Raw genomic sequence first — 14,614 nt, 5'->3', positions numbered from 1 at the left:
CTATATTGGGTGTTCTTGCCTCCTCATAGTGGACTGGAGTTTAATCCAACATGCGATGGCTTTATTAGGCCACAAGTGTTCAAAGCTACTAGATATTAGTACTTAAAGGTACTCTCAAGACTTTTTTTTCCCTTTGATGGGTAAGTGGGTTATCAATATTGCCATTGTGATCATCTTATAGTCACCTGGGAAAGTAAACCCTCCTTTGCAAGTGTCTTCTCTTTAAAAGAAGGGGTATGGACCATTTAAAGACTTATTTTTATAAGATTTATGTTAAACAGCACTTTTGATTCTGATTTTACAGCGATCACATGCATCCTACGGGGGCATTGAATTTTGTTGTCTTGTTGTCTGTAGCAAATGAGCATATTATGGAGTTTATTTTTACACAGTCTGAAATCTTCTTGGGTATCATAAATTACCAAGGAAACAAAATATATGAAATAAGTGAATATTCTGATTATGTTATTCAGCAGTTAAGTATAATGAAGAATTGGAAGTCAACATACTTTTGCTCATCATCTGTATATTTTTCCAAAAGGTATACAAAGTCATTGTGAAGCTTTATCAGGTAGTTGACAAGGGCGGTGGCACACAGTCCTAATCCTTGGCGTCGAGGTAGCAGCATGTTGAAATCACTTTCCATTGTTATGTTTTTATCACACGTACCTTCTGGCAGTTTTATTTCCCCTGAAACATCAAACAAAACAAGCATTATTTTAACACAAAACTTTCAAAACACAAATTTAATGTAAGGCTTTAAAGGGGCATTCAATCACAGGTTATTTTATCATAATTTATTTGTTGAGTTTCACGATATTCAATACATGATCTCATTGGTACAATACATTACATACACATATGGGGCTAGATTTCGAGTGGAGCGCTATTTTAACGTATGCCTGTAAAGTTGCAAATCTGCCCGTTTACGGGCGCACATTAAATAACCAGCAATTACAAGTGGCTGGTTAATGCTCCTGTGAGCTCACGGTTTCCCTTTGCGCTAAGCTCAATTAACCAGAGGTCATACCTCTGGTTAAAGTGATCGTAAATTCACCTAAGTAATTTTGCTTATTTCGAAAGTACTTTTAATTATAAGCATATTGATGTGCTTATTTATGTCCTAAAAACAATAAATCTCTTGTAAAACCCCCTTTTTATGAGGCTCTGTTACCTGCTTCAATCTTGCCTTTGTCTCACAATTTGCTATACTTCTATTTACATGCAGCTGTTGCAGCCAATAGGAGCTGCACTATACGCCCTATGTAAGCTACTGCCAGCACGCTCCCGTGCTGGTAACTTGAAGCCAACTCAGCCGTGAAGTAGAACTGCGCAAGCGCAGTTTGATACGCTATTTGCTCAGTTTAAACAGTTAATCTGCTTTACCATAGCGATTCACTGTCTAAAACGGCTGAGTCGGCTTCAAGTTACCAGCACGGGAGGGTGCTGGCAGTAGCTTACATAGGGCGTATAGTGCAGCTCCTATTGGCTGCAACAGCTGCCTGTCAAATGGAAGTATAACAAATTGTGAGACAGAAGCAGCATTGAGCAGGTAAAGGAGCCTCATAAAAAGGGGTCTTACAAAAGATGTATTGTGTTTGGGACATAAATAAGCACATTGATATGCTTATAATTAAGTACTTTCAAAATATGCAAAATAAAGTGGACAGTTCTTTAAAGTAAATTAAAAAAATTAACAGTTTTATTTTTGTAAATAAAAACTGCATTAAGCAGTTATAAGGGGTTAAAGTGAGGTGATGAAAGTGCCTTTACATAGAGGTGAATGGGGACTGAGTCTTTATACACACATATATATATATATATATATATATATATATATATATATATATATATATATATATATATATATATATATATATATATATACATATACACAGTATCTCACAAAAGTGAGTACACCCCTCACATTTTTGTAAATATTTTATTACTCTCTGAGGATCTGAAAAGAAGAATTGTTGCTCTACTTAAAGATGACCTAGGCTATAAGAAGATTGCTAAGACCCTGAAACTGAGCTGAAGCACGGTGGGCAAGACCATACAGCGGTTTCACAGGACAGGTTCCACTCAGAACAGGCCTCGCCATGGTCGACCAAAGAGGTTGAGTGCACGTGCTCAGCGTCATATCCAGAGGTTGTCTTTAGGAAATAGACGTATGAGTGCTGCCAGCATTGCTGCAGGGGTTGAAGGGGTGGGGGGTCAGCCTGTCAGTGCTCAGACCATACGCCGCCATCAGATTGGTCTGCATGGCTGTAATCCCAGAAGGAAGCCTCTTCTAAAGATGATGCACAACAGTTTGCTGAAGACAAGCAGACTAAGGACATGGATTACTGGAACCATGTCCTGTGGTCCGATGAGACCAAGATAAACTTATTTGCTTCAGATGTTGTCAAGCGTGTGTGGCGGCAACCAGGTGAGGAGTACAAAGACAAGAGTATCTTGCCTACAGTCAAGCATGGTGGTAGGAGTGTCATGGTCTCGGCCTGCATGAGTGCTGCCAGCACTGGGGAGCTACAGATCATTGAGGGAACCATGATTGTCAACATGTACTGTGACATACTGAAGCAGAGCATGACCCCCACCCCCCTTAGGAGACTGGGCCGCAAGGTAGTATTCCAACATGATAACGACCCCAAACACATCTTCAAGACTACCACTGCCTTGCTAAAGAAGCTGAGGGTAAAGGTGATGAACTGGCCAAGCATGTCTCCAGACCTAAACCCTATTGAGCATCTGTGGGGCATCTTCAAATGGAAGGAGGGGAAGCGCAAGGTCTCTAACATCCACCATCTGTGATGTCGTCATGGAAGAGTGGAAGAGGACTCCAGTGGCAACCTTTGAAGCTCTGGTGAACTCCATGCCCAAGTGGGTTAAGACAGTGCTGGAAAATAATGGTGGCCACACAAAATATTGACACTTTGGGCCTAATTTGGACATTTCCACTTAGGGGTGTACTCACTTTTGTTGCCAACAGTTTAGACATTAATGTCTGTGTGTTGAGTTATTTTTAGGGGACAGCAAATTTACACTGTTATACAGGCTGTACACTCACTACTTTACATTGTAGCAAAGTGTAATTTCTTCAGTGTTGTCACATGAAAAGATATAATAAAATATTTACAAAAATGTGAGGGGTGTACTCACTTTTGTGAGATATTGTATATATTATATAAACATATTAACATATAAATATATATGTATATATTCATATATTTTTTTATTTTGCTGTCTCACGGCATGAAAGCCATTCTCCCATTGGAGCCTATAGAAGCGCTCTCATCCAGGCTATGCGAACACGAGGTCGCGTCCGCATTGTGCCTGACTTGCAATACTAGCGCACATTTACGTGCACTGGTAATACTGAGTGGAGCGCAAATCTTGGCCATAGTGTTAAATTCCAGATATCACAATATAATTCTTGCAGATCAACCCAAGGCTTCCGGAGGTGGACACGGAAGGGAGAAGTGCAGAGTTACAGCACGGAAACAGAAAAACCCAGGTGCAACCCGACTCAGGTGCAAAATAATTTAATAAGCAGTAAGCACACACTCATGGCAACTTATAAAAGATAAAAAACAAATAGTTAATGCAGTTGTGTATGAAAAATGTCTCTCTGGTTCCTGCCAACCTCCGGTAATCCTATTGATTCCCCCTCCACCACAGCTGTCCAAATGGAGTGTAGGGACAGGGACAGGGACAGATGGCTCCTGGGTGCAGATCCGGTAGGGACTGGTCGTCTAAGCACGAATAAATAGCTGTACTGGAGTAGGCCACACAATGAGTGACTTACCCCATAAATGCCTGCCAAGTATAGCAGGCGCTAAGGAACCACAGATAATATTTGCAGCTCCAGTGTGGGGAGGATAGGAATTTGAAGGAGTGGAAGGCTGCTTTAAAAGAGAACCTCCTGAAACCCCATTAGAAGTAGAATATTCTGCTGAACCACTGATTAACCAGTGGTGTATGGAAAAAACTAAATTTATGCTTACCTGATAAATTATTTTCTTTTACGATATGACGAGTCCACGGATTTCATCCTTACTTGTGGGATATTAACCTCCTGCTAACAGGAAGTGGCAAAGAGCACCACAGCAGAGCTGTATATATAGTCCTTCCCTCCCCCTCCACCTCCAGTCATTCGGCCGAAGGTTATAGGAAGAGAAAAGGAAAGGCTAAAAAGGTGCAGAGGTGACTGAAGTTTACAAAAAATATAAAGAAAAACTGTCTTAAAAAGAACAGGGTGGGCCATGGACTCGCCATATCGTAAAAGAAAGTAATTTATCAGGTAAGCATAAATTTAGTTTTCTTTTACAAAGATATGACGAGTCCACGGATTTCATCCTTACTTGTGGGAAACCAATACCAAAGCAATAGGACACGGATGAAAGGGAGGGACAAGACAGGAACCTAAACGGAAGGCACCACTGCTTGAAGAACCTTTCTCCCAAAGATAGCCTCAGAAGAAGCAAAAGTATCAAATTTGTAAAATTTGGAAAAAGTGTGAAGGGACGACCAAGTAGTAGCCTTACAAATCTGTTCAACAGATGCATCGTTTTTAAAAGCCCATGTGGAAGCCACAGCCAGGGCCGCCATCAGGGGGTGACAGGGGTGACTGCTGTCAGGGGCCCAATGTGCCAGGGGGGCCCCATGAGGTAAGAACTAAAAAAAAAAAAAATTTTTTTTTTTTTTAAATTTTGGCAGCCACCAGTTGGTACTACAGCAGAGTGCTAATTGAGCATGGGAAATGTTATTACAAGGAGTAAAGTATTAGCATTTGAGAGGATTTCTGAGTGTGCACTAAATCACTATGCACAGTGTGAGACAGACTTGGCACTGTTTGTACAGTGTGTGCCTGAGTCAGACGGCAGATCACTTTCATTTGCAGAGAAGGTAGGACTTACTTAACAAATGTTTTTTATTTCTTTGTGCAATTTCAGATTGTAACTTCAATGTGGTAGTAGTTGTATGGTAGGGCCAGGGGTCCATAAAAACACATTTTCTTTTAGCAGCAGTGTATTTATGATTATTTGACAATGCTGTAAAAATTCTATATTTAAAACCATGCAGAAATGTTTCCTCCTCAATACACAAATGGTAGGTGCCCTTTTGGCAGATATGTATATATATATATATATATATATATATATATATATATATATATATATATATATATATATATATATTACATTCCAGTTTACTGCCCCTTTATGCAAGGACTTTCCAGATGCAAGGAGGCATTTTATAATTTATATTTTTACATCTGCATAAAATGTTATCCTCTCAGACTAAGGATTGCTCAGTGTTTGAAATGAGACAGGTTAACTTAAAACTGGTCAGTTTACACTACGGCTGACTTAATTATGAAATACATACCAACAAGCCTAAATCCTGCATTTAAGCAGATCTAATGGTATGAGTACCACAGCTTATGGTTCCAGCAAGACCATATAGAGTACAGCATTTTTAAAATCCATAAGTACAGCTGACAGATGGGAACATTTGTACACTATATTAGAAGTGGTGCTCTTGGTTGGGGAAAATGGGGAAAAAACAAACATATGTTAACCTTTTAAAAGTACTTTTCTTCATCTAGCAATCTACCCAGATCATTAATGTACAATTTTGAATTCACAGAATTATTTTTGTTTGCACATTTACAAATATGATTCTTTAAAAAGTGATCTCTTAATTGCTGCAATTTTTTTATCATGCATGTCACACACTGTTGATTTAGGGGATGCAAGGTGCATAAATCTTTCCTCCTGTGAGTGTTTCTGTGAGTGTCTGTGTTTATGTCTTTGTGTTTTGGTTTGTGTCTCTATGAGTGTGTATGTATTTTTTTTCTGTGGGTCTCTCTGTGAGGGTGTGTGCATATGTCTTTGAGATTTTTCTATGGGTGTCTCTGTGAGGGTGTGTGTATGTTTGTCTTTGTGTATTTTCTCTGGATGCCTCTGTGAGGGTGGGTGTGTATGTCTGTGTTTTCTGTGGATGTCTCTGTGAGGGTGTGTGTTTTCTTTGGGTATCTCTGTGAGGGTGTGTGTATGTCTTTGTGTGTTTTCTGTGGATTTCTCAGTGAGGGTGTTTGTATGTATGTCTGTGTTTTATGTGGTTGTCTCTCTGTGTGTGTATGCCTTTGTGTGTTTTCTGTGGGTATCTCTCTGTGTGTGTGTATGTCTTTGTGTGTTTTCTGAGGCTGTCTATGTTGGTGTTTCCTTGGGTGTATGTGCAAGTTTGTGTGTGTGTGTGTCCATTATCTGTTCCTTTTTAGGACATTTTGACCTTACTACTGATTATTCACATCTTTCTACAGACTTTGAGCTAACAAGACCTTTCTGGAAGTCACTAATTCACCATTTAACCTTTAAATTATTGTTTAGGCAGTCCAGGGCCCTTCCTTTCAGCTACTGCATGCTGTTGTCATCATTTAGTTGGCATCTTCCTTTACAAAAAGATAATCAGAACTCCATATTTTGTTTTCTAAATCTCCTTTTTTTTGTTTTACAAAATTGTAGTTTACCTCATTACTTGTCAGGTCAATGTAAACAAGTGCTGAGTGTCTGTTTTGGTGTCTGTGTCTGAGTGTGTTTCTTTGCGTGTCTGCTAGTGTCTATATGTAAATCCTTATGTGTGAGTGTGTTTGTGTGTTTCAGTGTATGAGTGTGTCTGTGTATGTTACTACCTTTACAACATTTCCAAGTTTAAATAGACACAAGAATAAAGTGCATATACGTTTTAGTCACTTGGTAAAAAATTGCACATGTCAAAGGAGGTGAGGGGGGGGGGCCCTGATCAATGGTTAAGTCAGGGGCCCCAAAATTTCTAGTGGCGGCCCTGGGGCCCACAGCCCTAGTAGAATGAGCCGTAATTCTTTCAGGAGGCTGCTGTCCAGCAGTCTCATATGCCAGGCGGATGATACTTCTCAGCCAAAAAGAAAGAGAGGTAGCCGTAGCTTTCTGACCCCTACGCTTTCCGGATTAAACAATGAATAATGAAGATGATTGACGGAAATCCTTAGTTGCCTGTAAGTAAAACTTTAAGGCACGGACCACGTCCAAGTTATGTAACATACGCTCCTTCTTAGAAGAAGGATTAGGACACAAGGAAGGAACAACAATTTCTTGATTAATATTCTTATTCGAAACAACCTTAGGAAGAAAACCAGGTTTGGTACGTAAAACCACCTTATCAGAATGAAATATGAGATAAGGCGAATCACACTGTAACGCTGAAAGCTCAGAAACTCTTCGAGCAGAAGAAATAGCAACCAAAAACAAAACTTTCCAAGATAACAGTTTAATAACTATGGAATGCATAGGTTCAAACGGAACCCCTTGAAGAACTCGAAGAACTAAATTCAAACTCCAGGGAGGAGTAATAGGTCTAAATACAGGCTTAATCCTAGATAGAGCCTGACAAAAAGACTGAACATCGGGTACATTTGCCAAATGCTTGTGAAACAGAATTGACAAAGCTGAAATTTGTCCCTTTAAGGAACTCGCTGATAACCCTTTCTCCAATCCTTCTTGGAGAAAAGACAGAATCCTAGGAATCCTAACTTTACTCCATGAGAAACCCTTGGATTCACACCAATAAACATATTTACGCCATATCTTATGATAGATTTTTCTAGTGACAGGCTTTCTAGCCTGTATCAAAGTATTGATAACTGAATCAGAGAATCCTTGCTTAGATAAAATCAACCGTTCAATCTCCACTCAGTCAGCTGCAGAGAAATTAGATTTGGATGTTGGAAAGGACCTTGAATAAGTAGGTCCTGTCTCAATGGAAGTTTCCACGGTGGCAGAGAGGACATGTCCACTAGATCCGCATGCCAAGTCCTGCGTGGCCACGCAGGTGCTATCAGGATCAGTGAAGCTCTCGATTCGAGCAATCACGCGTGGGAGGAGAGGAAATGGCGGAAACACATAAGCTAGGCTGAGCAACCAAGGCACTGCCAAGGCATCTATCAGTTCGGCCTGAGGATCCATTGACCGGGATCCGTATCTTGGAAGCTTGGCATTCTGTCGGGATGCCATCAAATCCAATTCCGGTCTGCCCCATCTGAGAATCAATGAGGCAAATACCTCCGGGTGAAGTTCCCACTCCCCCGGATGAAAAGTCTGTCGACTCAGAAAATCTGCTTCCCAATTCTCTACTCCTGGGATGTAGATCGCTGACAGATGACAAGAGTGGGCCTCCGCCCAACTGATTATCTTGGATACCTCTATCATCGCCAAGGAACTCCTTGTTCCCCCTTGATGATTGACATATGCCACAGTCGTGATGTTGTCCGAATGGAATCTGATGAATTTGGCCGAAGCCAACTGAGGCCATGCCTGAAGCGCATTGAATATTGCTCTCAATTCCAGAATATTGATTGGAAGAAGAGACTCCATTTGAGTCCAAACACCCTGAGCCTTCAGGGAGTTCCAAACTGCACCCCAGCCCAGAAAGCTGGCATCTGTTGTCACTATTACCCACGAGGCTCTGCGGAAACAAGTCGCTTAGGACAGATGATCCGGCGACAACCACCAAAGAAGAGAGTTTCTGGTCTCTTGATCCAGATTTATCGGAGGAGATAAATCCGCATAATCCCCATTCCACTGTCCGAGCATGCACAGTTGCAGTGGTCTGAGATGAAAGCGAGCAAACGGAACGATGTCCATTGCCGCTACCATTAATCCAATTACTTCCATACACTGAGCCACTGATGGCCGAGGAATGGACTGAAGTGCTCGGCAAGTATTTAGAATCTTTGATTTTCTGACCTCCGTCAGAAATATTTTCATGGCTACCGAGTCTATCAGAGTTCCCAAGAAAGGAACCCTTGTCTGTGGGACAAGTGAACTCTTCTCTATGTTCACCTTCCAGTCGTGAGTTCTCAGAAAAGACAACACTGTGTCCGTGTGAGATTTTGTCAGATGATATGTTGACGCCTGAATCAGAATATCGTCCAGATAAGGCGCCACCGATATTCCTCGCGGTCTGAGAACCGCCATAAGAGACCCTAGAACCTTTGTGAAGATTCTGGGTGCTGTGGCCAATCCGAAGGGAAAGAGCCACGAATTGATAATGTTTGTCCAGAAAGGCATACCTTAGAAACTGATGATGATCCTTGTGGATAGGAATATGAAGGTAAGCATCCTTCAAGTCCACGGTAGTCATATATTGACCCTCCTGGATCATTGGTAAAATTGTTCGTATTGTCTCCATCTTGAATGATAGAACTCTTAGAAATTTGTTTAGACACTTGAGATCTAAAATGGGTCTGAACGTTCCCTCCTTTTTGGGAACCACAAATAGGTTTGAGTAAAACCCCTGTCCTTGTTCCAATTTTGGAACTGGACAAATTACTCCCATAGTAGAAAGGTCTTTTACACAGCGTAAGAACGCCTCTCTTTTTATCTGGTTTGCAGATAACTTTGAAAGATGAAATCTCCCTCTTGGGAGAAAGTCCTTGAATTCCAATAGATAACTGTGGGTCACTATTTCTAGTGCCCAGGGATCCTGAACATCTCTTGCCCAAGCCTGAGCAAAGAAAGAGAGTCTGCCCCCTACCAGATCCAGTCCCGGATCGGGGGCCGCCCCTTCATGCTGTCCTAGGAGCAGGAGTGGGCTTTTTGGATTGTTTACCCTTATTCCAGTTCTGATTAGGTCTCCAGACCGACTTAGATTGGGTAAAATTCCCTTCCTGCTTTGAGGAAGAAGAAGAAGCGGGGGGTCCTCCTTTAAATTTCCGAAAGGAACGAAAATTATTCTGTTTACCCCTCATTTTAACCGACTTATCCTGAGGTAGGGTATGGCCTTTACCTCCTGTAATATCAGAAATGATTTCCTTCAATTCTGGCCCAAAAAGGGTCTTACCTTTAAAGGGAATAGCTAAAAGCTTATGTTTTGATGACACATCAGCAGACCAAGATTTGAGCCACAATGCTCTACGTGCTAAAATAGCAAATCCTGCATTTTTTGCCGCTAATTTAGCAATTTGAAAAGCGGCATCAGTAATAAAAGAAATAGCTAGCTTGAGAGCCTTAATTCTATTTAAAATGTCATCTAATGGAGTCTCAACTTTTAGAGACTCTTCTAGAGCCTCAAACCAAAAAGCTGCTGCAGTAGTTACTGGAACAATGCAAGCCGTAGGTTGTAAAAGAAACCCCTGATTAACAAATAATTTCTTTAGTAGACCCTCTAATTTCTTATCCATAGGGTCTTTGAAAGCACAACTATCCTCAATGGGTATAGTAGTACGCTTAGTTAGGGTAGATATAGCTCCCTCTACCTTAGGGACCGTTTGCCATGAGTCCCGAATGGTATCTGATATAGGAAACATTTTCTTAAAATTAGGAGGGGAGAAAATGGTATACCTGGTCTATCCCATTCCTTTCTAATAATTTCCGAAATTCTCTTAGGAACTGGAAAAACATCAGTGTAAGTAGGTACTTTCAAATATTTATCCATTTTACACAATTTCTCTGGAGGAATCACAATAGGGTCACAATCATCCAGAGTCGCTAAAACCTCCCTAAGTAACAGGCGGAGGTGTTCAAGCTTAAATTTAAATGACATAACATCTGAATCTGTGTGAGGTAAAACATTTCCTGAATCAGAAATTTCACCCTCAGACAGTAATTCCCTGACCCCCAACTCAGAGCACTGTGAGGGAACATCGGAAATAGCTAATAAAGCATCAGAGGATTCAGAATTTACATTAATACCTGATCTACTGCGTTTACCCTGCAACACTGGTAATTTAGACAATACCTCTGTAAGGGTAGTTGACATAACTGCAGCCATCTCCTGCAGAGTAAAGGAATTAGACGCACTAGAGGTACTTGGCGTCGCTTGTGTGGGCGTTAAAGGTTGTGACACTTGGGGAGAATTGGATGGCATATCCTGATTCTCTTCAGACTGAGAATCATCCTTAGGCACACTTACTTTATTTAAAATATGCTTTTTACATTGTAAAGCCCTTTCAGTAAAAAAGTTACACAATGTAAGAGAGGGTTTCACAATAGCTTCTAAACACATAGAACAATGAGAAACCTCAATGTCAGACATGTTGAACAGACTAGTAATACCACAAAAAGTCATTTAAACACTTATTTATAGCATAAAATAAACATTAGAAAAAACGTGTACTGTGCCTTTAAGAAAAGAAAAAGTGAACAATTTTTCCAAAATGCACAAAAAACATTAAATTATTCCCAAATTTAACTTAAATATCGTTGGTTAATCCAAAAATTACTGCACCCAGAAGCAAAGGCAGAAATAAGGCTTTAGAAGTACTTATATCAACATCTAGACAACATCACAGACTGTGCGCGCGTATACAGCCGCACCGCTCATCACTGTGTGCTAAGTTGACCCACACATGATGTTACTGGTGGGCGGGGCTAAGGTAACTGCCGGCCCACCGGGCAAATGCCCGGTATAACCTATGGCCAGTCCAGGCCTGGTTATTGCAGTCCAGGGAGACATGCCCCCATAGTTGGAACTCTAGTCTCATGTTGTGTCCCAGTGACTTTTATTCTTTATTTATTTATTATTATTATTTTTATGTTTATGTTATAAAAATTGCAAACCTTATAGAAAGATAATCGTTCAACTGAATATTATCCATAAAATATCCTGATATGAACCTGACCTGTAAACATAAGTATGCTACACAATGTCAGATAGAAAAATCCTAATAAAAAGGATCAGTACTGAGACATGCCCTCTGGATAAGCAGTACAAAATAATCAGAATTTGATGAGAAAAAAAAAGATGTAATAACATCACTCTGCTAAAAAGTCCTTTCAGACTAATAAGCTCCATCAGTAGACTGATGAACCGGGATGTTTACATAACTTAAGACGTCTTTAAGAGACTATCTGCTGCGAAACAACTGGAGATGTACTGTTAGCTGAATAAAAAGCAGATACTCCACTTCTCAGAGCCTTTGTATGTACGAGTCAGACTATTAACTGACTCAAACTACACAGTTAAAACAGCAGCAGACAAACTCTTATGCACCCAGTTAACAACAGTGTATCCCAATATCGCACCGGGGTCTGCCGATACAAGTAAAGGGAAAGTCCTGTTTGTGGCAGGAAAAAAACATGGTGCCTAAGCAAGGAAAAGCTAATGGTGTGCATTATGAGCCCCTTCATGAAGCTTGAACAGAGATGTTAATAAAAAAGACAAACTCTTTCCTACGGACTTGCCCTCACAATACTTAAAGCCAGGCGCCGTACTAACCAAAAGGGATACGAAATATAAATTGCGGTAACCTCCTCCTAGAGTAAGAACGGAGGTGCTGCCGCTGAGAAGGGGGATAAGTACCGGTAGTAAATCCCTTAACATACCCTTAAATCCTCTTCCAGGGATATCTAGAAGTACACATACTCAATTTTCCTCCAATAAGAAATGTAAAAAGGCTGCATAACAGACCCCTTACCTGAGAGGGATCAGGAACTGCTAGTCTGCATGAAAAATAATGTGTGGTTGTCTCTGTAATAATAATATCAGTGAAGAGAGATGAAACCACTGCCCCAGGGAGAGAGTATCTAAGTCCAGCAATATCCCCTTCCCTCATTGCCCACCCTCACAGGAGGGTACCCAGCAAATTAATAACAGTCCCTCAGCCCTAATATGCCTCAATTAGACCACAAGCCATGGGGGCAGGGATACAGGGACTCACGGTTAGAAGTCTTTATTCTTCTCACCAACTCCAGGTTTGACAGCCTCAGCCACTGACAGGGACTTGTAGACAAAGAAAAGCAGAGTAACCAACCCTGGTTTTCTATATAGGGGTAGCATAGATGTTGAAAGGTAAGCATAGACTTCCTCGCCGTCTTCCAACTGCTAAAAGCCACCACTACTCTTACTAAAGAGGATTACGTGGACACAGCATCTTCGCACATCCGTCCTGATGTACAAGGCAAAGAATAACTGGGGGTTTATGGGAAGTGGGAGTGGTACTTAACAGCTCTGCTTAGGTGTTGTTTGCCTCCTCCAGGTGGCTAGGAGTTGAATTCCCACTAGTAATTGAATGGATTTGTGGACTCTCCATACAATTGGAAAGAAAAAGGGATTATCTATCTTTTAAAACAATAAATATTTTGCTGTAGATTGTCCCTTTAAGATAAGAATTAGCTTTATCATACATTGAGCAGAATATAGTGTACAAAACAAAGTCTTGAATTAATCTGCATGTTTTCATTTCGCTTTGGTTTTATATGTTTTACTTCTTTAAAGTTTTGTTTTATGTAAAAAAAAAATAATACATCTTGAAATTACAGACTCACCATTAACATGGAGAGAATTCCTTAGATGATTCCAAGTGAGCAGAAATGCCTTTATTCGCCTTTCAAAAATATGTCTGGCACCATCTAAAAAGACAGATTATTAAAGGGATATCATTATGGATTTTGTTTAAAGGGACATTAAACAAAAAAAAATATTTTTTACGATTCAAATAGAGTTTAAAACTGTAAACAACTTTCCTATTTACTTTTATTACCAAATGTGCTTCATTTCTGCTTTTGGTAGCCTTTGCTGAAGGAGCAGCAATGCACTACTGGGAGCTAGTTCTGGTGTGCCAATGGCAAGAAGCATATATGTGCAGCCACCAATCAGCAGCTAGCTCTCAGTAGTGCATTGTGTCTCCTGAGCCTAACTAGTTAAAGGACCAGTAAATACAGTTGATTTGCATAATCAGCAAATGCATGATAAAAAGACAATGCAATAGCACTTAGTCTGAACTTCAAATTAGTAGTAGATTTTTTGCTGACAGACAAGTTACGTCTATTTCCACTCCCCTTGTATCATGTGACAGCCATCAGCCAATCACAAATGCATATACTTATATTCTGTGAAATCTTGCACACGCTCAGTAGGAGCTAGTAACTCAAAAAGTGTAAATATAAAAAGACTGGGCACATTTTGTAAATGGAAGTAAATTGGAAAGAAACAAAGCAAACCAAACAAATTAAAGCAACTTTGATAATAAAATTAAATTAGAAAGTTATTTAAAACTGCATGTTCTATCATGTTTCATTTTGATTTCACTGTCCCTTTAAACAAAAGATGTATCACTTACCTGAACGTATGCTCATTAAGAAATCAGTTATTGTTTGCTTGTCCATGTCCCTGTGATTCTGGAACCTTTTAACCAAGTCTTTTTGAAGGTTCAAAATTTCTGGTAAGTATTTCACCATTCGCAATTCACCTTCCTAATAAAAACAAATGAAATAAATGATTAGATAACTCTAATACGGTAACATAATCCCTGTTTATCTATTCAGAATCAGCCCAAACTTACTCTCTCGAGGAAATTCCACAGTATTGGCACAAAGTCTTTCCCATCCTTCTGCTGGGCGATGTGTCGTAAATATTCAACGGACAATCTTTTCCTGCAGCTCCATATTTTGGAACATTGCACAGCGCTCTCTCGTGGTAATGTCATAGGATCACCATTAATCAGGGGATCACCATATACAATTTTCACTATTGGATTAGAACTGATCCTCTCATCTTTGCTTATAAAGTTGTTTACTTCCAAAAGATCTTTATCTAAACTCTGTTGGTTTAAAATAAATAAATAAAACACAAA

At 40.1% G+C, this 14,614-nt stretch overlaps 1 protein-coding gene across 1 annotated transcript in view; it reads right to left on the bottom strand.

Moving 5' to 3' along the window:
- RNF213 (ring finger protein 213) overlaps window positions 1–14,614 on the bottom strand; it is an 881,087-nt gene that overhangs the window by 35,331 nt on the left and 831,142 nt on the right. Inside the window, exons 55-58 of the mRNA XM_053706514.1 lie at window positions 14,324–14,581; window positions 14,102–14,234; window positions 13,308–13,391; window positions 510–690 (exon numbers count right to left, since the gene is read on the bottom strand). Coding sequence (XP_053562489.1) covers window positions 510–690; window positions 13,308–13,391; window positions 14,102–14,234; window positions 14,324–14,581 — 656 coding nt within the window. The remainder of the gene's footprint in view (window positions 1–509; window positions 691–13,307; window positions 13,392–14,101; window positions 14,235–14,323; window positions 14,582–14,614) is intronic.

This window comes from Bombina bombina, chromosome 1, assembly GCF_027579735.1.
Source record: "Bombina bombina isolate aBomBom1 chromosome 1, aBomBom1.pri, whole genome shotgun sequence".
Taxonomy (NCBI): Eukaryota; Metazoa; Chordata; class Amphibia; order Anura; family Bombinatoridae; genus Bombina; species Bombina bombina.
The sequence above is the reverse complement of the archived record's forward strand: the minus strand, read 5'-3'. Positions and strand labels throughout refer to the sequence as shown.